The 22485-nt window shown below is 44.1% G+C and overlaps 1 protein-coding gene across 6 annotated transcripts in view; it reads right to left on the bottom strand.

The window, feature by feature from the left end:
- SRPK2 (SRSF protein kinase 2) overlaps window positions 1–22485 on the bottom strand; it is a 253160-nt gene that overhangs the window by 12353 nt on the left and 218322 nt on the right. For all 6 annotated transcript variants that reach the window (XM_037057067.1, XM_037057069.1, XM_037057068.1 and 3 more), the window contains 6 exons: window positions 14015–14180; window positions 12011–12036; window positions 10353–10599; window positions 9253–9735; window positions 3955–4055; window positions 3737–3844 (listed from right to left, as the gene is read on the bottom strand). In XM_037057067.1, coding sequence (XP_036912962.1) covers window positions 3737–3844; window positions 3955–4055; window positions 9253–9735; window positions 10353–10599; window positions 12011–12036; window positions 14015–14180 — 1131 coding nt within the window. The remainder of the gene's footprint in view (window positions 1–3736; window positions 3845–3954; window positions 4056–9252; window positions 9736–10352; window positions 10600–12010; window positions 12037–14014; window positions 14181–22485) is intronic.

Genomic DNA, 22485 nt, shown 5'->3' with positions numbered 1-22485 from the left:
TGACCTACTCTCCTTCTGTCTTTGACTACACTGTGGGAAAGGCACCCCGGGAAGGCTTGTCTGCCTGCCCTGGGGCCATCTCCCAGCACTCTACACAAACCCCATGTTGGTGTTCTGAGCCCAGGACCACCAGTACACGAACTCAGGATCTCTGCCTGAGCCAGACCTGAGTCTGAGAAGGCCCTGGACACGCCAAGTCTCAACACAGGGTAAGGTGCAGCCCCAGTGCTGCAGGGCCTGAGAACATTCTCACCTGGGGCCTCCCCTCTCCACCTACTAAGCAATAAAGACTAATGGACTAATGCCAGGTCAGGGTAAAAAACCTCACATTTGGCTACAAGTCCGAGGGGAGCAACTGGATTACAAACTGAATGGCCAGAAGAAATCTTCCTCGTGCAGGACACAATTGATTTCATACCATACGAGGAAAAGGTGAAATCTTAATGGGGAAAGACCCAAGGAGCTGCATGGCAAATGCCCCAAGGAAAAGGCCGGCTGCTCTGTAACCCTTCCAGGGTGCTTGCTCACTGTTCTATTTAATTTTTAAAAATATTTCAGTATAGCTGTATGTGTTTCATACAGCCTAACACTAAGATATGTTAGCTGAGCATTCTTTGAAAGATGACCATTTTCATCAGCACCCACATATTTCCAAGGAAATCCTTAAGTCAAAGGAGCCTATCAATGAAATGGTTGAAAAGAGAAAGTTGAAAGAATAGGATGAAGGCTCCCATCATGTTATCCAGTTCTGGTTCTCTGCAGAGTGAGATTTCCTTGACAAACAGGACACACACAACAAGGCAAACGCACATGACCTCTTGGAGAGCTCCTTTGGTGCTGGCAGCTCTGCAGTCGTGGGCGAGAGAGGGCCGCCTTCAACTCAGTCAGGCACTGCAACCTTGATAATTAATATTTATTTCTAGTAATTGGGAAAGAACTTGGGATTCTTCCCTCTGTACTTGGCCTGATGCCCTCAGAGGGCCTTCCCTTGGACCAACCTCTGCTCTCAGATTCTGGCGAGATCCCTTTCTTGAAAAGCCCTCTCATGCTGAAGCACCCCATTCTGAATCAATAAGGTTACCTGTTAGTAACGTGCTAAAAAAGATCAGTGCTAAAAAAGCTTAGTGACATCTGCCAGGCGGGTTTTTTTTGTTTCTGTGGCACTCACTCGGGCTCACCACGAGGTCCATAAAAAAGACACTAAATCAGGGCCTCTGTCACACAGATGAAGAGGAGCTACCACTCCCACCCCCCCCTACAGAATTGTTACATCATATACACTGGGGAGGGGGGCTCTGGAGCTTAAGAAAAGAAAGAAGATTCAACCCCTGCTGTGTCCCAGCGACTCTGCCTCATGCTGTTGTCTTCCCCAAGGGCAAGAGCTCAGCTCCGCGGCAGTGGAGGCAGTGGAGGCAGCGGAGGCAGCGGAGGCACTTCCTGGGGAGCAGGCGCTGCCGCTGCAGGCTCTGTGCACTGCGGGCTCTGTGCACTGCGGGCTCTGTGCATGCCACCTGACTCAGGGGTAGCACGCCAAGGATGCCAGGCTGCATTCCCATTTGGAATCATGAAGTTATGTAACACACTTGTATTTTTAAACCTGGATAAAAAGGTAGGAGCAGGGAAACACTGCCTCATCTTTACCAGGTTTTCTAGTTGGAACAAAGGGACTCTCAGCCATGACCTTCAGGGATAAGGGATGGAAGTGGGGAATGAAGGCTTGCACCTTCCAGAAAAATCACCCTTTTGACAAAAACTTGAAGTTTTTTACAAAATTTAAAAAACTCTCATAAGCAGCCCCAGAAGCACTGAGGGAGCTTATATTTAATTTCCTGGGATAGTGGGGGTGGGGTGGAGAGCTGGTGAAAGGAGACAGTGAATGCATTTCCTCAGGAGTCATTGATATTCACGCTGCATTCACAGCAGTAGCAGGAGTCGGCAGGACCAGAAACTGTGGGGTTGGGGGCGCAGGTTCCCATCTAATGGAAGGCAGGACAGACGCTGTGGTGCAACACTGTGCCGACAGCTCCTCCACTGTCCCACTAGATCTGAGAACTTGACCTAGTTTTCTGGTTACATCACCAAAATTTAACACCCCAAATTAGAGGCACAGCATAGCAGAACTGAAACTGTGCTCAGAGTCTAATTCAGGGCGGCCCTGATATGGCCCCTTCCACGCTGCTGGGACAAGTACGCCTCGGGCTCCCCACATCCCGAAGTGGAACATTTCTCCCCTGCAGCTCGAAGTGTTCAAAGTGTTCCCTCTCTCTACTGACTGCCCTACGGCTTCCGGGTCCCTCCACCCTCCGGAGTCACGCAGAGTGACTCTAGTTTCTCTCCACAGTAGTCTCTACCTTCAAAGAAACCACCCCATTCCCACCAACTCTTTCAAACATTCTTTTCCATACCCAGTTACAACAAAGACTTAGTTTTGGATACTTACTGAAAAACTTAATTTTTAAAATGACCTGTCAGAGCAATGTGGGAACAGAAAGGCACAGGTTTCCGTGCTATTTGGCCAGACCTGTTGCCTCAGATGACGCTAACTTGAAAGACACACAATAACTACATTTTTCCTATTATTTTAGCACTATGAATAATTAGCTCTATTAATATTTAGCACAATTAATAATGCTTTTATACTTTAGCATCAGAGGACTAATAATCTAACAAAATCAGTGGTTACACCGGCCTTTGAATAACAGTACGTTTAATCATTCACCATTTTTAAAATGAAACAAATGCCAAGCTTTACTCACATGCTCTTGAATTTTAACATCAAAAGAGAATTTGGGAAAAATACGAAATAACAGAAGCACAAAACAATACCCTTATCAACACACACACACATACACACACCCTCCTTTCCAACACAGGACTACGAAGCACAGCCCATGAAGAGGAAAGTGCTGAACTGGCCAGGAAAGAGAAGATGAAATGGGCTTGTGGAGGAGGGGCCGCCCATGCTCATCAACTCGCACAAAATAAGTGAGACAAAGGTACACTGGTGGAGCCTGGAGAGAGTCTAGACACAACTAAACACGTGTGATGCACAAAGTCAGCAGTAAAGTGGATGACACATGGGGGCAGGAGGCATCCTGAGGCCCTGAGGAAAGATCGCTGTGCACTCTGTGAGGACAGACTCGGTCAGAGAAGCATATGCAGCTACTGGTGCTCCAAAGTGAATGGACAGCCCACAGCAGTAAGCCAGAATATCCTCTAGATTTTACTTTATAAAAGAAGAGAGATGAAACATTGGTAGATGGGTAATCCTTTCCTCTCGAGTAAAGACGTAAGGTCTGTCAGAGGCTACCACGAAGGACTGCAGCCTTTCAGCCTCAGACAATAGCAGCTGTCTCATCTTCCTCCACAGCATTAGCAAAGGATGAAGCTGTGTGCAACCTGCAAGCTTTCAGTAACCAGAAGGCATGGCTTGAAGTCATTTCACCACCACAGCAGAGGGTCTGGTTCTTAAAGACACGGGTGGTCTGCACAGGGCCTCGGGAAGCGATCATTTCTGACAAGACCAAACCAAAGCAAACCAACCCTAGGACATGCCTGAGAAGAGTCCTTCCAATTCCTGAGACACCCACGGCAGCAACCTTCCTCTCCCCCACTCCATGGCAGACACCCTTCCCAGTGAAAAGCTTCAGACAACATGCACCAGTGAGGCCGACCCATCACGAGCACTCTAGCGATGAGCCTTTACAGGGAAGAAAGTGGCCATGGCCATTCTTACCATACAGGCTGTGCTCCAAATGTCAGCAGGTGTACTGTAACCTGCTCCTATTAAAACCTCTATGGATCTATACTGCCGTGTCTGGATGTCTTCAGTGAAGTGTTTATGCTGAAATGGAACAGACTGCATTACTGCTGAGAAACACACTAAAAAGGAAACAAAGTATCTTCTAATACATGATCACAACCAAAATGTTTTAGAAAGAAAATTCTACTTACCACCCAACAAGCATTTCCCAGGTCAGCAATTTTAACTCTAATTTTATCAGCATTCCGCGGATCCAGGGGATTCACCAACAGGTCAGCAGCCCGGGTTTTTGCTGGCATGAGCAAACAGCAGGACAGTTAGTGCGTGGAGTGAAGGGTTTGCGTGTGTGCACACAGCGTTTGCTGGGCACAGAGTCTCTTTTTCCAGAAAAGTGAGGATGTGATTATTTAGGCCTGGAATGCTGTGAGTTGAACTAAACAGAACGCAAGTCCATGGTCTCCACCTCTGGAGAACACTACACGGGAGGAACACACTGGGCTGCACAGAGACCTCACGGACACTGCCTTGCCCTTTTCCCTTTGTCCCTGGTTTCCTTCACCGGTTGGGCCAGCCCTGCCCTGCTCCCTTCTGTATGTCCCTAGCCGCTCACCATATGAGAACCCACTTCCTGATGGACCACATCAGCTCGTCTGTGCGTCAGTACACAGAACGTAACAGCAGAGAGTGCACTGCCCAGAGTAGCCACCCCTTCCGAGAGAGACACACCATTCATCCAACACTCACACCCCTGTCCCTCCCTCTGCTTGGGCTGGCCTCAAGGGTTAGATGGTGGCCAACTTACAAACACAGATTAAACTAATCAATCCTGGTTTTGCTCTGAACAAGGAATATTTCAGAAGAGAGGTTTTATGAGACAGCTTGGTTTTTAAGGGCAAACTTCTGAGCTCCTTCACAATGGTCCTGTCAAATAAGCGGGTCCCTCCCAACCCCAGGGTGGCCCTGAGAGGGTCTCAGCAGCAGGCCAAGGGCCAGGCTGCTCAGGGCTCCTGGGACAAACAGCTTCCCGGACAAGTTCAGATCAGGTCTGCACCAAGCAATTAACCAGGTGCCAAGAGACAAGAAAAACAGTGAGGCCCAAACAGAGATCCTGAAGTTCAGTTAGCACCTTCAACAAACCTCAAAATGACCTACAAGTTCGGATTTCCGGAAAGGATGAGATACATCCATGGCTCTGCTTTTAGGATTCTGAAGTGGTAGTTAAAGACTAAACAGAAAAGTCCGCTCAACGCAGAACATTAAACACGCTTTTGTTCACTAAAAGCTGGGCACTGCTAAAATGAACCAAACTTCCTTTTGGCTACATCTGCACCGTAAAGCCATAGCACTGAAGGAGGCTGGTTCCTCATACCCCACCAAGCAGGAAGGCCAGGCTGTGTTCACCATTAGCAGGGCAGTGTGTAGACAAGACACCCAGCACCCAGAGAACTGACATAGGTCCCATGGAGGGGCCAGAGGAGGCAGAAAGAACTCTCAGTAATGTCTGAACCCCCAAGACCCCTCCCCAGGCTGTGCATGAACCCAGGCTAGCCAGGCACATGTTACCTGCTCTCTGCCCTATGTCCACTCCCCTCTTTATAAAAAGACTGATCTACCATCAAAGGCCAGATAGGAGCTGAGAAGAAGAAACACAGAAAACTCAGAAATGAGAAGGAAAGTCCAGAGAGCCAGCCACACAAGGATGCAAAATGTACACATTATGTGGAGAATGGGTTGAGAAGAGAGTTCCAGGAGAAACATAAAAATGCTGCCCCAACGGATAGATGGGCAGCAGGAATAATGGCGAAATAAATCCTCATGCCATGTGATCAAGGAGAATCAGAAGGCAGAAAAGTAACATTTGAGGATTACAGAACTGGACTCAAGTCTAAGTTTCAACACTGACAAGTTTTAAGACTCTGGCCAATGACTTCAACTGTTTGAGACTCAGTAAAAGGCAGGAAGAGGAAGGGACCACTCCTCCCTCACCCCAACACACACACACACACACACACAAAACACGTACACGCATGCTCATGCCCCCCCTCCCCCCCACACACACAGGAGAGCCAAAGCTGCTTAGCTGGCCAGCTACTGGGGCTCTGCAACCAGCCAGACCACCTGCCTCCTAGGCTGAAGCTTCTCACTGGTCAGTGAAGGACCAACTCTCCTCTTCATGATATGCTGTTACCCTCCTGGTTCAGGTTTGTAAATAGTGACCCACCTCATAAACAACACTATGTAAATTACCTTAAAAATGTAATTGTCTAAGAACACAGAGAAGGTGGAAGAGAATTTGTTTGGATCTCTTTCTTTTCTCAGTGTGATAATTACCTTTGCTAGGGTACCTGACTGCTGCAATAGTCCAAAGAGCCCATTTAAACACAGGGACACTCGTGCTTGCTGCGCAATCCGACCAACACTACCTCTGCACCGAGGAGGGAGTGCAGAGTGGGGAGAGAGTGGTGGGGAGACTTCACTTCAGGACGGGCTGAGGACCTTAAGTCAATTCTGATAGACCAGTCTCCAGGTGATGTTGTGTTCACCCCACGTGAAGCCACCACCCAGAGCGGTGAAACAGCCTCCCTCCCTGATCTGCAAGACACTGATACTCTAGTTTACATGTCCTTATGTGGGAGGCAGGAGTAGCCTTTCAACATGCATGCTCAGCACAGGCCCAAGTAGCAAAACTAGAAGATAAAAGCCCAAACCTGACCCATTCGTTCACCAAGTATTCACTGAGTCCCTTCTTTGTTCCAGGCGCTGTCCTGGCACTGGGAACAGTGCAAACAAGACACAAGAGGTTCCCCTACCACACCCCAAATTAGGACACTCATGAACTGGCTGAGAATATGGGCAATTAAGTAATTATGATGACTCATACACCATGTCAGGTGGCTCTATATGCTGAAGAAAAACAAAGCAAAGAAAGAAGATGGATAATGATGAAGGTGTTCAGGGAAGGTCTTTTCTGAGAATGTGTTCCTTGAGGAGAGGCCTGAATACAGGGAGGCATGGAGGGGAGAAGCTTCGGGCAGAGGAGAGAGAAAGTACAAAGTGCACAGAGGCACAAACAAGCACACTGGTACTCTGGAGAAGCTTGAGAAAGAAGTCACTGTGGGGGGTGCAGAAAGAGCACAGGAAAAAGACAAAGGGGATGTTGGGGGAGAGGAGAGACAGCTGCCTGGGAACAGACTGGAGAGAGCTCATAAGCTTTAGGGAGCTCGCCTCTGGATGCTATTCTACGTGGGAATACACTGGAGATTGGGGTGGGAGGGAATGACAGAATGCGCTTTAAAACGTTTTCTCTCTGGGTTGCTCTACACAGAACCACCTGGGAAGCAGGAGTCAAAGTGATGAGAGCAGGGAGACTGTGCCACAGCAGCCTAGGCAAGGGCGAAGGGTCACGTGGGTCACTATCCGGTGAGAGTGAAAGCACTCAAAATATACCAACATACTTGCAGGTAAGGCCACTCGGCTCCAGGGTCTTTGTCCTTCAGATGTGACGAGCTAGGATCTAGTCTATGGCTCTAGCAGCTAAAAACCCGAGAAATCCTATTTCCTCTTCTCAGCTTTCAATAGCTACCAAATTACTCTAGGGAAAAGTGCACATTTTTCTAGCCTGGTATGTAAGTTCTTCTTCAATTTCCTTCTGGCCTGGTCTTTTCTTCAACTATTCCCTAATGTACACATTCTGCTACAATGACAAGGATCTACACAAATTCTAAATAAAGCTCGTTTCTCTTGCCTCATATTCATATAATAGCAAGTGGCCATCTAGCAGCCATCAGGCCACACCCCTTCCATGCTGGAGCAGGCCCATGGTTATGAAACCACCAGGCTGAAACCAGAACTGAGTGCCTCCAAACAAACGAGTGGAGCAGGAGGTCCTGTCCCTTCTATGTCCCTAGAACTGAACAATACAGAAAACATCTGCTTGTCGAGAGCCTGGGATCAGTGAAAATAAACAGACCTCCTAGTTCTCCCTGATTCCTGCAACAGGCAGGGTGCTGGGGACAGAATGTGTGTTGGAGAGAGTAAAACGTAGATTGTAAATAGAAAGGGGTGGGAGAAAGGGAAGAACAGAATATAACCAGCTATTACTGATGTTTGTTCATTACTCAACAAATATTTATCCGAGCATCAAGTCAGATGTTGAGGCTATAAAGAGAAAAATACACAGCACTTTCAAAGAGTTTACATTCTAGTAAAGAGAAAGGTAATGGAAACGAATGGCCATACTGTAAGAAAGGTATGACCAGCAAGAAAAGAGGGCATAGGGGACAGGTTGCTGGGGAACACAGGGAAGCCTTGTGTTTGAGCTGCTACCTGGCAAAAAGATGCAAGTTTGCCAAAGGGATGGACAATGGATCAATAGGAGGACACAGTCCAAGCTGGAGGAAGAGCATAAGTAAAGGTAGAGAAGCATGAGCAAACACGCCCTGTGCAGACAGACGCTCTTTAGTATGTCTTGAAAATAAACCAGAAGGAGGCTACCCTATCCTTGGTGACCAAAAGTATCAGAAGCAGTGTGATGGTAGTGTGAGAATAAAGAAGACATCCACGGAGGTGAGTTCTTCCTTAAATGAACCTACATCCCACGAAAGTATCTTGTAAGCACCTTTACAAAGTTCTGCTCACAGTAAAGGTAAACAGGATGAGAATATGTTTACTTGAGGAAAAAACAAACAAACCCCCATCTTTAGGAAGATTCACTACAGCCAATGAGTAGCAGAGGCAGCTCTGCAGGTCTCCGGCCCACTGCAATGAAAGGGGCCGGAAAACTGGTTGGGCAAGTGGCGGGGCTGGCTCATCAGGAGACTCCCCATCGGTTATAAACACTCTTGTTAGCAGAGGCGGTCTCTGAGCTTTCCAGTGTGGGCCAGAACAGAAGCCCGATGCTCAGTGCTTGCACTAGCAGAGATCTGTCACATGGCATTTGCTCCCAAGTAAGGGCCTGATGTAAGTCATTATCACATGTAAATCTCTGCCACTTCCTTTAAAATTTCAACAGCTGAGTCCTATAATCAGGAACAAGTATCCACATAAAGACATCTCTTCCTCCATATAGACAAAGAGCAGGCATATATTTCCTTGAATAGAAATGAAACAAACCAAAAACCAAAGATTAAATATTACACTACCAAATGATAGTACAAATTATAAATTAAACTACACATTCTAGAAAGCTACAGGTGTTAAGTCTTTCAACTTGGAGGATTTTGCAAATGTCATCATTTTGCAAATGATGTCACTAACTAAATACAGAAAGAATGAGAGATGCTCTGAAATGGGATCTGATAGGCCGAGGGCACGAGAAAGTGGCCCAGACTCTATTTTGGATATTCAAGAGTACAAAGGTATAAAAATGAAAATGGGCAGTGCATACATACAAGGTTTTACTGCCTCTAGCCAATTCCCTTCACAGCATTTGTCAGGTGTGCGGCACTCAGGCCATTGAAAGCAGATACCTGATGGGGAGGGACACTTACTCTTTGGCAAATCCCCAGTGCTGGAGGCTGAAACTGTCCTGCTTCGATCATGGGATGGACTGCTCTCCTCATGCTCAGTAACTGGGGATCCCTCAGAAGGTGCAGAGCCACAAGCCACAGGTTCTAAGGGCCCAGAGAACACTGATGTGGAAAACTCTGGAAACTGTGACTCCGGTATTTTATGTCGTCCATTTGGCAATTCCCCATTGAATTGTTCATAGGAGCTGCTATATGTGTAATCACTTTCTGCGTTTGGCTCATCAAGGTTGTATTCCTCCGGGTTTGGGCAATCTTCTTCATCATCGTCTTCATCATCCAGCTGCTGTTCCAGCAGGAACGGGCCATTCTCAATATGGCCATTGGTTTTGGGTGAGTCAATCCATGTAGGATCTATGTTCTCAAGTTCCTGTTCAACATCGTCTTCATCTTTCTCAATGTTTTCTTTCTCGGCATCTTCTTTCTCTTCCTGATCCTCAGCTTCACCTTAAAAAGTTGATGATTTAAGAATTAGAATTTGTTACTCTCCTTAACACAATGGCACTAGGTACTTATCTCCTCCAACAAGAGGTATTTCTGAATGTGCTTAATATACATACTACACAGCAAACACAGCTTGGCTCTCAGGATAATGTCCTCAGGTTTTCAAAATCTCATGTTTCATTTATTAAACAACTGGCATACTTTTATTACAAAAAGTCAGTTTGGGAGGGAAATGACTATAGTAGCTCCATTTCCATTTCTACCATCTCCTCTACAATCTTCACAAAAGGCTTCCTGGGCACATTATTACTCTTAGGTAAAAGTTTAATTACAAAATAAAAGGCAATCATTAGCATGACAGGGACATGGAATTTCTCAGATACTTTCCATTTAAAAAAAAAACTTTTGAAATAGTAACATATTTCTGGCACACATTTTACAAATGAACTACCAGACTGTTCCCCACATTCCCGAATAAGGAGTTAAAGAGAATCGTCCTCATATCCCAAGCAACGGCAGCAAGTCGGCCTTTGTGACGAGCTGGCGGTGGCCATGGGGCTGAGCACCCTATCAACGAACCCCCGGCCCTCTCCACAGGCCCTCCTCAGCATTTCACTGACCACTGTCCCGCGCGGTCTCTCCCTCTGCAGCCTCCTCCAATCCTGCGGTTTTTAGTTTCACCTCTGGGCCGTATTCATCATCTTGCTCATTGGTAGGTACAGCTGACGTGACATTTTCTTCTATTATTTTCCTTTCAGCTTCGCGCTCCAGTTCTTCTATTTCCTGCAGGCGTTTTTCCAGTAACTCAGCCTGCCTTTTCTGTTTCTTTTTCAGCTTTTTCTTTTTGTTTTTAGAAATTTTTCCTATCTACAACGTGTTAAGAAAATACCACAGGTCAGTTGCTTATTTTTAAAGCACTACACAATAATATTAAGCGCAAGCAGCATGGCAAACACTGATACAGTCTGTTTTTTCAGGTCGTATTCAATTAAAACCACATGCTGGGATATGAGATTGACCTGGTAGCTAGGGTTACAGTCAAACCAGACAAAAAGAAACCAGTGTAATATCAAATCATTGGAACTGGGACTGCTACCAGGTCCTGCCCTCACAGGGATATACAGCTTAAATCCAACTAAGTCTTTTTCATTCAAACTCTGAGAGTAGCTGAATATACTCTACCCTTTAAACAAGAAGCACCTCTTGGGGTTTTACATACTGCTGCCTGTATACAAAGTAACAACATCCCCTCCCCTTACTGTCTTAGCCATCTGTCTGTCAAAAAAGAAACGCCTGCCGATATGCACATTTTATTCATGGCTGGTCAACAGCACTGTTTGTGTTTGGGTCTCACACACTGAGCTGCTATCAAACTGCCAAGACTGCGTGAATATAAGAAACGAGCACATGAAGGAAAGGGGGGAAAAGCCACCATCTCAGTCTGCCTCCAGTCACCGCCAGCTCCCTCGGGAAGAGCGAGCCTCCAGTCCTCACAGACTCAACAACCTCTCAGTAGAGGAGCTGCTGCAGGCACGAGAGCGCTGTGGGAAACAGGGCCGGGGCACCACTATCACAGCTCCCTCTGGTACTGGGACTTTCATTCCAGACCAAGGCTGCAGGCAGCACTTGGAATTTCTGGACGTTTCCTTTCAAGTAGTTTTGGTTATAAAGCTCTTTTAAAATTTGTAGGTGACCCATCAACTCAAGATATTCTGTCCTCTTCGAGAGCCAGGCCAGGTTTGGGTCCGTTGCTGTAGGATTTAATTCCAAGCAGCCTGCTTCATTTGACTGGACTTACTGTTTTCACAGGACTGAAACACAGATAACGCTCTTTCATACAACTACTGGATGGAAAAAGATCAGAACAGCTTCAGAAACACCGGTCATTTGGAAGCCAATGAGAAATAAAGTAAAGTGTTTCCAGAATAATCACACTTCAAACTCTACCCTCTATTATCGCACATCTCACCAGGCTTGGCCAAAAGCACTCCAGAAAAGTATGTAAGGAAAAGGTAAATCCAACTTGGAACAACTCTATTTGTAACACTAAAGATCAGTTCAACCTACCAAAACAGTATGTCTTAATAATTTGCAAACGTACTTGTCTTTTACATTAATATACACTAAGATATCTGTGATTGAAAAAGGGACCAAAAAAACAGTACAGCCAATTCCTCCAAACAACTCTTCAACGAAAAATTGCTACAGAAAGAAACAAATTATGTTACAATTTGAAAATTTCAATAATAAATAGGTGCTTTAAGTGTTAAGTACTTACAGGTTTCTGCTGTGGAGCGGTACTCACTAAAACAAAGTAAAACAAAATGACTGTTTAGAGGAAAATTGATACATATCTTTAGGTAGGTAATCTGAATTGTAAGATGAAAGTCTTCTAATGGCTATACAATGTCTATAACTGTTAAATACTAGAGCTTCTGATTCAAAGAGACTTGAAGTATGTTAATCCAACTCAAAGAAATGACCAGTTCTTTAAAATCATAGCAGTAATTGTTCATTATAGACCATTTTTCTTATTTTTCTAAAATTAAATAACCATTCATTTCAAAAAGTTATCCCAGAGCCCTGACTGATCACTTAAGACAATGGAATAGAGTTCACAAATGTGAACTCTTTGAACCAAACTTGTTTTATAAACAATGAAATGAACAATTTAGATTAGATGTACGTCTATGTTTGAAAACTGTTTAGCAAGTTTGTACAACTCAAGTAAATCAAATTCTGCAGCAAATATTCCCGAAATCCAATGCCCAGACCATGCCAGCCTCCAAAGCTTGACAGACTACATGGTTCCATGACCTGGAAAAAACACCCTGATGGCAGATAATAAGATCTAGAGGTGCTGCATCTCCCAAGAGCCCAGTCAGTCACGGGGCTATGGCCTTTAGCCTATGCCCCTTGCCTGACAACACACTAGTGCACACACACCATGAAGAGAGGGTGCAAGCACAGTCTACACCTCACTGCCACCACTACAGTAAGTCAAAATCAGAGATAAAACTCCATAGGCCAATACCGAAGTCACTTGGTCTTTTCCCACCCTGGGATCTTCTGCAACTGCGTCCAAATCCACCAGGTGGACTCTGACTAACATTGCTACTCTAATTGGAGACTAGCAAGCACTCAAACAAACTTGAAGCCAGAAAAAATTCTGATGACTGACTACAAGCTGGGTACACCAAACCTACTGCCACATACTCTTCAGCAGAGAGGTGGGCAACAGACAAAAATGTTCAAACGTAGATGAAGCAGCAGGTAAGAATTTAAGTGACCTTTTAAGGGAGAACAAAGTTAATTCAAATATTAAAGTATATGTGGCGGGACCTTAAAAAACAGTATTTATTAGAAATTATGTATTTATTCTTACATTTAAATTTTAGTCACCTTCAAAATACTCTCCATTTGATGCAATATACCTTCCAAGATGTTTTTTCCACTGCTCAAAATAGGTTTTTTTAAAAAAGATTTTATTAATTTATCTTTAGAGGGGAAGGGAAAGGGAGAGGGGGAGAAATATCAATGTATGGTTGCCTCCTGTGCATCCCCTGCTGGGAACTGGCCCGCAACCCAGGCATGTGCTCTGACTGGGAATTGAACTGCAATCATGTGGTTCGCAGGCCCGCGCTCAATCCACTGCAGCCAGGGCCCTCAAAATAGGTTTTTGAATTTGTTGATTCTGATACCTTTTATACTGTTTCTGCTATTACTTGTTTTACCTCTTCCACATCAGCAAAAGTTACTTTTGAGGGTTTTTTCATCCAGGATAACAAAAAAAAAATGTTCGGGGCAAGATTGGGTGAATTTGGGGCAGTGGGGCAGGGTGGTTTAGAAATGCTGTTTTGGTCAAAAGCTGTTGAACACTCAGTTGGCGTGATCAAGTGTGCTGGTAAATCACCCATCATGAAACGAGTAACTGCGTTGAAAGAGCCTTCACAAAATACTCACTGAGGCTGAACGGGGCTTCTCACAATTAAGCCAGCTGGTGCACTGATACAGATGGGTTTGCATAACACTCACCTGGTGGGGGAAGCCTGTATTACAAGGGCCTATGCTCCAGAAGAGAATTCTTGTCTTTTTGGATCCCCCTTATAATTTAATTGAGATATCTTCCTTTTCAGGTAAAAAGTCTAGCTATTTCTGTCAGTCAGACTCTTATAAAAATTCCTGATATGTACACATTCGCCTAAACAGCCTTCAATATACAATTTTGCAGGCTCTCAAATGTCCTCAATGGGCTGAAACAAAGCTGGCTTGGCTTCCTTACCTGCAGACCCAGAAGGAGGGGGAGCTCCAGCTTTCTGCCACTCAGTGGCCTCGGCTGCCATTCTTCTCACATATGCATCATCCACACACATCAAGATGTTTTCTGGCTTTATGTCAGTATGAATGATCTTGCACTTACTGTGTAGATAATCTAACCCCTGAAGTACCTGATCACAGTAAAATCAAGAGAGGAGATGAGTTATTTATACCTTTATTACTCAACATTTATTTGTAAAATAGATAATACTATCATAAGGCACAAAATTTAACAGAAAAAAATATTTAGTAAAAATGCCCCTGACCCCCAGCTCTTTCCCACACGCAACCAATGCATATCATTCTGGAGATAACATATGTTCAAAGAAACAAATGCATCTCTATATACACTTTTTAAATAATGTTATTGAGATGTTAAATTACATACCATACAATTCACCCTGTTAAGTATACTACTCAATGGTATTTAGACGTGCAACCATCACTTCCGCCACCCAAAAAAGAAACACTAGACTCACGGGCTGTCACTCTCCATCCCCTCCAAACTCCCACAGCCACAGCCCTGGGAAACCTCTAATGCACTTTTTCTCTTAGTCCGAACATCGTATATAAATGAAATGATATAAAGTGGTCTTTTGTAACTGGTATACTATTCTCAAGGTTCATCCATGTGTAGGATGTATTGATACTTCATTTCTTTTAATTGCCAAGTAATGTTCCGCTGGATATACCAACTTGTGTCTAGCCATTCACTTGATGGACATTGGGGTTTTTCCATTTTTGGACTATTATAAATAGTATTGCCAAGAACCTTCACATACAAGTTTCTGTATGGATATATGCCTTTACTTTTCTTGGGCATATACCTAGAAGTGCAATTGTTGGGTCACAGGGTAACTCTCCATTTGCGCGCGTCGATGAACTGCCAAACTGTTTCATGCAGTGGCTACACCACCTTCTATCCCCAGCAGCCATGCATGAGGATCCTGATGTCTTCATCACGGCCAACACCTGTTCTCTTTTTTTTTTATTTCAGTGACTACAGTGAGTAAGAAGGATGTACCTCATTAATCTGCATTTCCATGATAACTAATGATGTGCATACATTTTTAATATTGCAGGAAAGGAGGTCAAAATTTTCCTGGACTTATATATCCATTCAAGACCAATTTTTTAAATTCTTTCCTAGAAATCATTATTTTTAAAATAAAGATCACAATAAAAAATAAAGAAAATAAAAATACAGATCATGTTCCTATGCACTGGAAATTGTAAATGCTCAATAAATATTAACATTTAATAAGTATCATTCACACATTTTAAGTCATATAGGGATCTTGTCCCTATATGAAAAGAAAGTAGGGAAAAGAGAAGCCGAAGATCAAATAACATAGCAGCAGAAAGTGAGGGTACAGAGGTTTCAAAAGGAAAATGGAAAAAGAAAGACCTGTCTCTCAAACAGGATGGAAACCCTTCATCTGACCTTCCCTCTCCTTGTCTAGCCCCACACCATACCATCTGTTTCATACATAGCAATAAACCAAGTTCCCTGTCTTCATGGGGCTGACAGTCGACACATTATCACAGGGCTTACTGTTTCATGCCAGGGGGATAAAAGGGATTGGCCCAAAAAACAAAACAAAAACCCAAGTTGAAGAATGGGCACAGAAAACACAATATAATATGTGAATGAGTTCTGAATAAGCAGCACCAGTAAATGTCAACACTTTTCTGAAAATATCTTTTCATCACTATCCCATCCTTCAAGCAGCCTTTATTTTTCCATTTTAGGACTTTCGCAGTTCTTAAGTTGTTTTGGCATTTGGGAGGTTGCACAGGTAAGAAAGAGTTCATGTGATTCACTATCCAAATGTGTTCACGGGCGTTCTTCTTTATGACAGGGAGGCAGTCCAGAGGAACAAAGTGTTCTCAGCAAGAATTTAAGATTCCAGATTTTACAAATATTGCTATTGCATCCAACTGGACAAACTTTCCTTAAGAAGCATAGCTTATAACACCTGACTATAAAAACAAACAAAAGATTTCACCAGAACAAAGTAAGTAAGTTAATTAAGATAATGCAAATCATTAAAGGAAAGAAAACCATGAAGAGAAATAGCATTAAAACACAACTTTGGGAGTCACACTGTTTCAAAACTGCTACTCAATTATTTGTTCACTGTGCAAGTTACTTTTAAGCTCATTCATTTATTGGGCGAGGTATGTAAGCTATCTGACTTTCCATTTTTATGTCTATAAAGTGGAGGGAACATTATCTATTAGAAATAATCTGTGGAATACACAAAAACAAGGTGTATCTTAGAGGAAGCTCAAAATAAGTGGTAAAACTAAAGTAAGCCAGAAGACTTGTATTGACATTGACTAAGTAACTATAACTCTGCTAAGTCACTGACAAAACTTCTCCAGTCTCATTTCTCCCATCTCTAATACGAATGGGCTCTGCTTGATAACTTCCATAGTAGTAAAATTCCATAATCTGATTCCATAATTCCTTTTAATTCTACTTATTATACTATTTAAAAAATCTTTAGCTATAACCTAAGAAGAAGGGCTTTATTATTTTCTTTGAAGATTTTATTTATTTATCTTTAGGGAGTAAGGGAAGGAGAGAAGGAGAGTAGTATCAATGTATGGTTGCCTCTCGTGAGTCCCCTGCTGGGAACTGGCCTGCAACCCAGGCATGTGCCCTGACTGGGAATGGAACCGCAATCGTGAGGTTCGCAGGCCCGCGCTCAATCCACTGAGCTACACCAGCCAGAGCGAAGGGCTTTATTTTTTAAAATGTCATTTCTGTTATCAGCCAGAGAAGTTGAAAGCAGTAAAGCAGCCCAGAATCCTGAATCCAGCAATGCGCAATCTTATAACCATTTACACAGAATTACCATGATGATGCAAAAAAATAATAAAAATCAATGAATCAGGCTTCATGCTCAAGCATAGATTTCCTCCTGCAAATTATGAAAAACAGTTAAAAGGAGCCTTACTTCATTTGTCAAATCATAGTGTTTCTCTTGCCTAAAACATACATACTTGGCCTCAGCAGCAGGAGGCAGCAGAGGCTGCACAGATCCTTGAAAACTGAGACCAATCTAAACACAAATGGGCCAGTAACAGAGCTACATCCGCTTCAGAGAGCTAACACCCTGCTGGGGCATGGGCCAGCGTTCTCCACGGGAGCCAGACCTGCAGGGCAGCAGCCACGCAGAAGTGAAAACAGAGCCCAGGGCTTGGAGCAAGAGAGGCCCAGTCCTTGGTCAGGAACTAACTAGCCAAGGTTCAGAGCAAATTCCTTCTCTCAAGTTCAATGGTAAAATAAGCAGTTTGGTCAAGATAGCCTCCAAGGTTCTTTTCTGTACACCTAAGAACCGTGTCAGAGATCATCTACTGCTGGTGTTAGCAGCACAGATCTACTCTTTTCCACCACGGCTTGCTGGAAACAGGTCCCATGGCCTTGCAGATAGAAAAGGAGTAAGCTGAGAGCAACGTGGAGACTTCTCTCTTGTGTGTCTCCCTGGTCCTGCACATGCCCCACCCACAGCAATGCTTCCTCCAAATCCTCAACTGCAGAGAGAAACGTAACGAGAGCAATGTTCCAAATTATTTTATGACTGCAGTCACAACACGGGGGCTTTCTTCCTCCCCCCTGAACAAAGGACATGGTGCGGAGACTTGGCCTCCTCTCATTCTGTTGGTAAGGCCTTGCTGATGCAGCTCCGAAGGGAACCCCACCAGCGACCAGATGAACTGGCTGGGCAGCAGAGGCTGGCCCTGAGCAAGAGCACTTCAAGGGATACTGGTTCCCGGTGGATGTGGAGGTGACACCAAAGGGACTCTCTACAGCCTGGAAACTTTCTTACTAGAAAAGCTAAAGTTCCCTCTAGATTTCTCTTCCTCACTACGACAGATCTGAGACAAACTGTACACACTGCTTCTGACAAACACTACGTTAAATTGAATGGAGGAGGGTTGGAAATGGCTGCTGCAGTAAGAGAGGACAAGAACTAGATACTCAGACGCAAGTTTTAGTGGACGCTGTCTTTGATCACATAGTGATCCTACAAGAGCCCTCTGCGCCCTGCTCTTTCTGACTAGTGAAAATTAATGAGAAAACCCAGCAGCTCTGCTTCTGAAGAAAGAAGCAAGAAATAGCCAAGAAAGAACATAAATCCACTGTACCCAGCATTTAGGCTGCACAAAGTAATGAGCTGGGAAAGAGGTTTAACTCCATTGAAAGGGAGTGGCTTCACCATATTTGTGACTTGAGAACCCAACATTTTGAGGAGAATTCCTACCATTCCACGAATATGTTTATCAATTTAAAATTAATCTTAACTAAAATTCAACAACACTGGCTTGACCATAATGAATTCACTGACAACCAAGACCAGTGGAATAACTAAAATGGTAAACAAATACTACGTGTAGGTAAAATCCTTCAGTGACAGCTGGGGAGTCAGCTGCTGGGCAGAGCCACAGCTCTTGGTGTGCCTGCAGGGCCCACCGCCCCACGGGAGAGGAGGTTTGGAAAAGCACTGCGTTTTACAAGTCCCATAGTTTTTGTATTGCAGCACATATTACAAATTATAAATTACCTCTTAAATAAAACTGAATGGCTGTACTTTTAAACAATCTAATTGCCAGCCCTACTATTACAGCAAAAACAAAAACCACTTACCACAGAGACATGAATGAACACTTCTCACAAATACATGCTATAACTGAAAATGCTCCCAAATCCATCTATGTAGACCTTTCACATATGGAAGACAGCATGGAAACAGAAGTTGCACATGTGAGTCCAACCTTGGCCAGGGCACGCAGGGGGACCGTGGGACCTGGGAGGCCTTCGTCCTGCCTGCGCAAGGCCTTCAGTGTGGTGCACAGAGCACCACCTCCGCCCTGTCAGGCCGTGCAGAGGACTAGCCGGCATAACATAAACAAAAAGCACTTACAACAGTGAGCACCTAAAAGAGCATAACAAATGTCAATGGCTATCATAACAGAAAATAAGAATAATTTAAAAATCCAGGTGACTTTGTGACAATACTGGAAAAAAACAGCAATTAGGAAGTCCCCAAAATCAGGGCCTTGCCCTTATTAGCCTTCACTGAGTGGCAAGCAGTCACGTCTTCACAGGGTTTCTGATTTAAACCATAAAGTTTTAAAATGTAAGATGTCAGCCACTGTTTCAATTACATAAGAAAGTCAAAACTGCGCTTAAACAACAGTAAAGGTGTTTAAAGAAAACTGTACCACAAATAACAAATACTGCCAACAAAAGCACAGCTTTTCCTCTTTCAGCTTCAGAAATAAAAGCTAGATATAAAATAGACCTCATAAAGCTGACTTCAAAAGAAAAAAAGAAATGGAAGTGGTGGGGCAAAGAGACAACCACAGGACTCCGCTCTCGAGGCCAGAGAAGCAGCAGGTGCCTGTGGGCAGGGGCGGGTGGGGCGGCACCACGCTGCCACCACAACACAAAGCACCATCACCACACGCAGCCAGGATGGCGATTCTCGGACTGCTTACACAACGCCACCAGGGCTAAGTGAGGACAGCTAAGAACTGATCAAAGCATTGATAACTGTGTATAGGTGACCCTGGAAATGTAATTGACTTAATTGTCATTACTTTTAGAAAACAAGTAAGTGATAACATTTACATACAAGCCTGTCAAATCGCAGGTCAGCCATTCTGTAAAGTCAGATTAAGAGGAACATGCACTTCATCTTTCACGTAAGAAAGCGACAGAGATGTGAAGACGACGACACATGACCTGTAACTCCGAGGTGCTCCTGGTGCAGCTGGGGGGACACCATGGCTACTTGTTCTGGTCACAGTGCTGGAAGCTTCATCATGCACTAGTCCCTCAGAATTAATCTCCACACGAAAGCCATTATCATTCTGATTATACAAACGAGGAAGCAAACTCACAGAGGCAAAGTAAAAACAGTTAAGTGCCAAAGTTAGAATATGAAATTAAATCTATTGCTAAGGCATGCGCAGTGGTTCTCACTGAGAGGGGTCTTGCCTTCCTGAGGACACCTGATAAAGTTCAGACCCACTTTTAACTGTCACAGCTGAGGTGGCGGTGGCTGATACCGTCATCTAGTGGGTAGAGGCCAGAGATGCTGCTAAACACCCTATAATCATAGAACAGGTCCCTACAATAAAGAACTATGCAGTCCAAAATGTTATCACAGTGCCAGGGTTGAAACACTTTGGCCTGTAAGACCCTGCAATGGTTAGGGAAGAACCAAATGCAGACCACAGGCATCCTGAAAAAAGAAAAACACCACTCTCAACAGGGCAGTATGAGAAACCTTCATCATAGAAGTGGAATTTTGGTTGACTCTTAGCTAAAACATGGGTAGAAAAGAAAGCATGGTATTTTCAGCAACCTAGGACAAAAAAAATATCAAAGATGTAGAGCTAAAACCCAGCAAGGTGAGCACTCTCTCTATAATCCTCCCAAAGAAAACTAGTAAAAAAAATCTATGATTAAAAATTCTGGTAAATTGGCATATATTTATAAATGTTTGGGACATCATTGCATATTCATAAGAAATAAGTGACTTGACTGACTCCGGGGGGAAATTTGGTACCTGAAGGACATATATTTTAGAGCAGTTATGTGTATTACCTATTTAAAAATTAATCAATGGACAAAAATTTACCTGCCAGGATATAAGAAATGAACTAGGATTTGTAAGGAAAAATATGGGCTGAAACCAGATGGTAGAAGAAGGAAGAACAGTTTTAACTCTTATTGGACATTTAACTCTTATTTGTATGATTCAAACAAATTATGATTCAAAGCCATACTAGCTGCAAAGTCATACTAGAATTCCTGCTAGACCACTTAATACTCTGTAAGTTACTTCCTGATTAGGGGCAGGTGATTTAACCCCTCGATGCCTCAGTTCCACTTATGTGAAATCAGGGAAGTAAAAATACCTATTTCACAGTTACTGTGAGAATCCAATGAATTAAAATTTGCAAAGTCTTTAGAACTATGGCACACAGTAAGCACTGGGTAAGTATTTGCAATTATCAATGGGGGGGGATCCCTTTACATCTTAAAAATCTAGTAAGGACATAACTTTATTATTCTCATTTATTTATAATGAGATTGTGGCCAAAGAAGGCTAAGTTGGCCAAAGTCCTCTCGCTAAGGGATTTTATCACTCTATATATTGTTGTATGAAAGTCAAGAAGGTTAAGCTTTAGACAACAGCAAACAGGAAACCCACTAGAGGTTTATATATGAGGAGTGTGAATTATTAAAGTACAGTTTTTCTTGGAAAGGTAGCCGCCCATGGAAAGGAGACTAAACTGGAAGAGGCAAGTAGATGGACAGGCCAGACCCCAGACCCCAGGAGAGCAGAGAGAAGTCTATGAGCCCAGGATGGTGGCAAGACAGGGAACATCAGTGTAAAAGACACAGTGCAGGAGGGACTGGAGGCCAGGTGACTGGAGAAGCACAGCAGGTGACACAGCCATAGGGGTGACTGGCACAAGGTCGGCTACACCTGAGTGTGAAGGCAAAGGAGACACACAGAAAGGCTATTAGAATGGTGGCCCTGCCAATGTCCTGTTCTAGGAAGGTACATAACTATGAAGGTCTATTAGTAAAGGATCTTCCCAAAACCACCCAGGCATCAGAAATACAAAACCCATAGGCTGAAATCAGAGGGAACAAAGGGAATTTCAGGTACATAGATTATTAACAAGGAAATATAATAATTTACCACTTTGAAAGCTAAAAGTTGATATAGGTGGAAACACTGTGCCTTCTCCCACAACCAAGTTTGAATACAACAAAGATTTAGAGAAACAAAGACACAACCAAAGGACAGAAAATTGAATTATACGGAAGTCTGACTACATCTAACCATTCAACGGGACAGTAAGAGGGGCGGAGCCAGCAGCGAGCAGGGTCGGGCAGGATAGGGCCCCCGACCCAGGTGCGCAGGCAGACGGGAACCAGTTGGGGTGCGGGGCAGACCGCGGGCGCATATTTGCGCACAGTGAGACAGACCATGCAGGCCCCAGGGGGCGAGGGCTGATGGCGGTGGCACACTCGCGTGCAGTGGAACAAAACGCCTGGGTCCGGTGACGGCAGCAACTGCGGCACCGGTGAGGGCCGTGGCGGCAGGCGGCGGACAGGACGCCATAGTCCCTCTTTGACCCCGCCCCCACATACAGCGTCACAACCCAGCGACTGAGTTGCCCTGTTCTAGTGAACACTTTAGGGCTCTGATCCTGCTATGGAACAGGCACGAACAACCCGAAAGATGGCACAAGAAGAACTCAAAGTCCAAGAGCCAATAACTCTCAGCGACCAAGAAATTGCCAGCCTCTCAGAAGCACAATTCAGGACACTATTTATCAGGATGCTCACAGAACTGGTAGATTATAGTCACAAATTAGAGGAACAAAGTCACAAATTAG

Source organism: Sturnira hondurensis, unplaced genomic scaffold (genome assembly GCF_014824575.4).
Source record: "Sturnira hondurensis isolate 20B ecotype Veracruz unplaced genomic scaffold, ASM1482457v3 Scaffold0009314, whole genome shotgun sequence".
Classification (NCBI taxonomy): Eukaryota; Metazoa; Chordata; class Mammalia; order Chiroptera; family Phyllostomidae; genus Sturnira; species Sturnira hondurensis.
The sequence above is the reverse complement of the archived record's forward strand: the minus strand, read 5'-3'. Positions and strand labels throughout refer to the sequence as shown.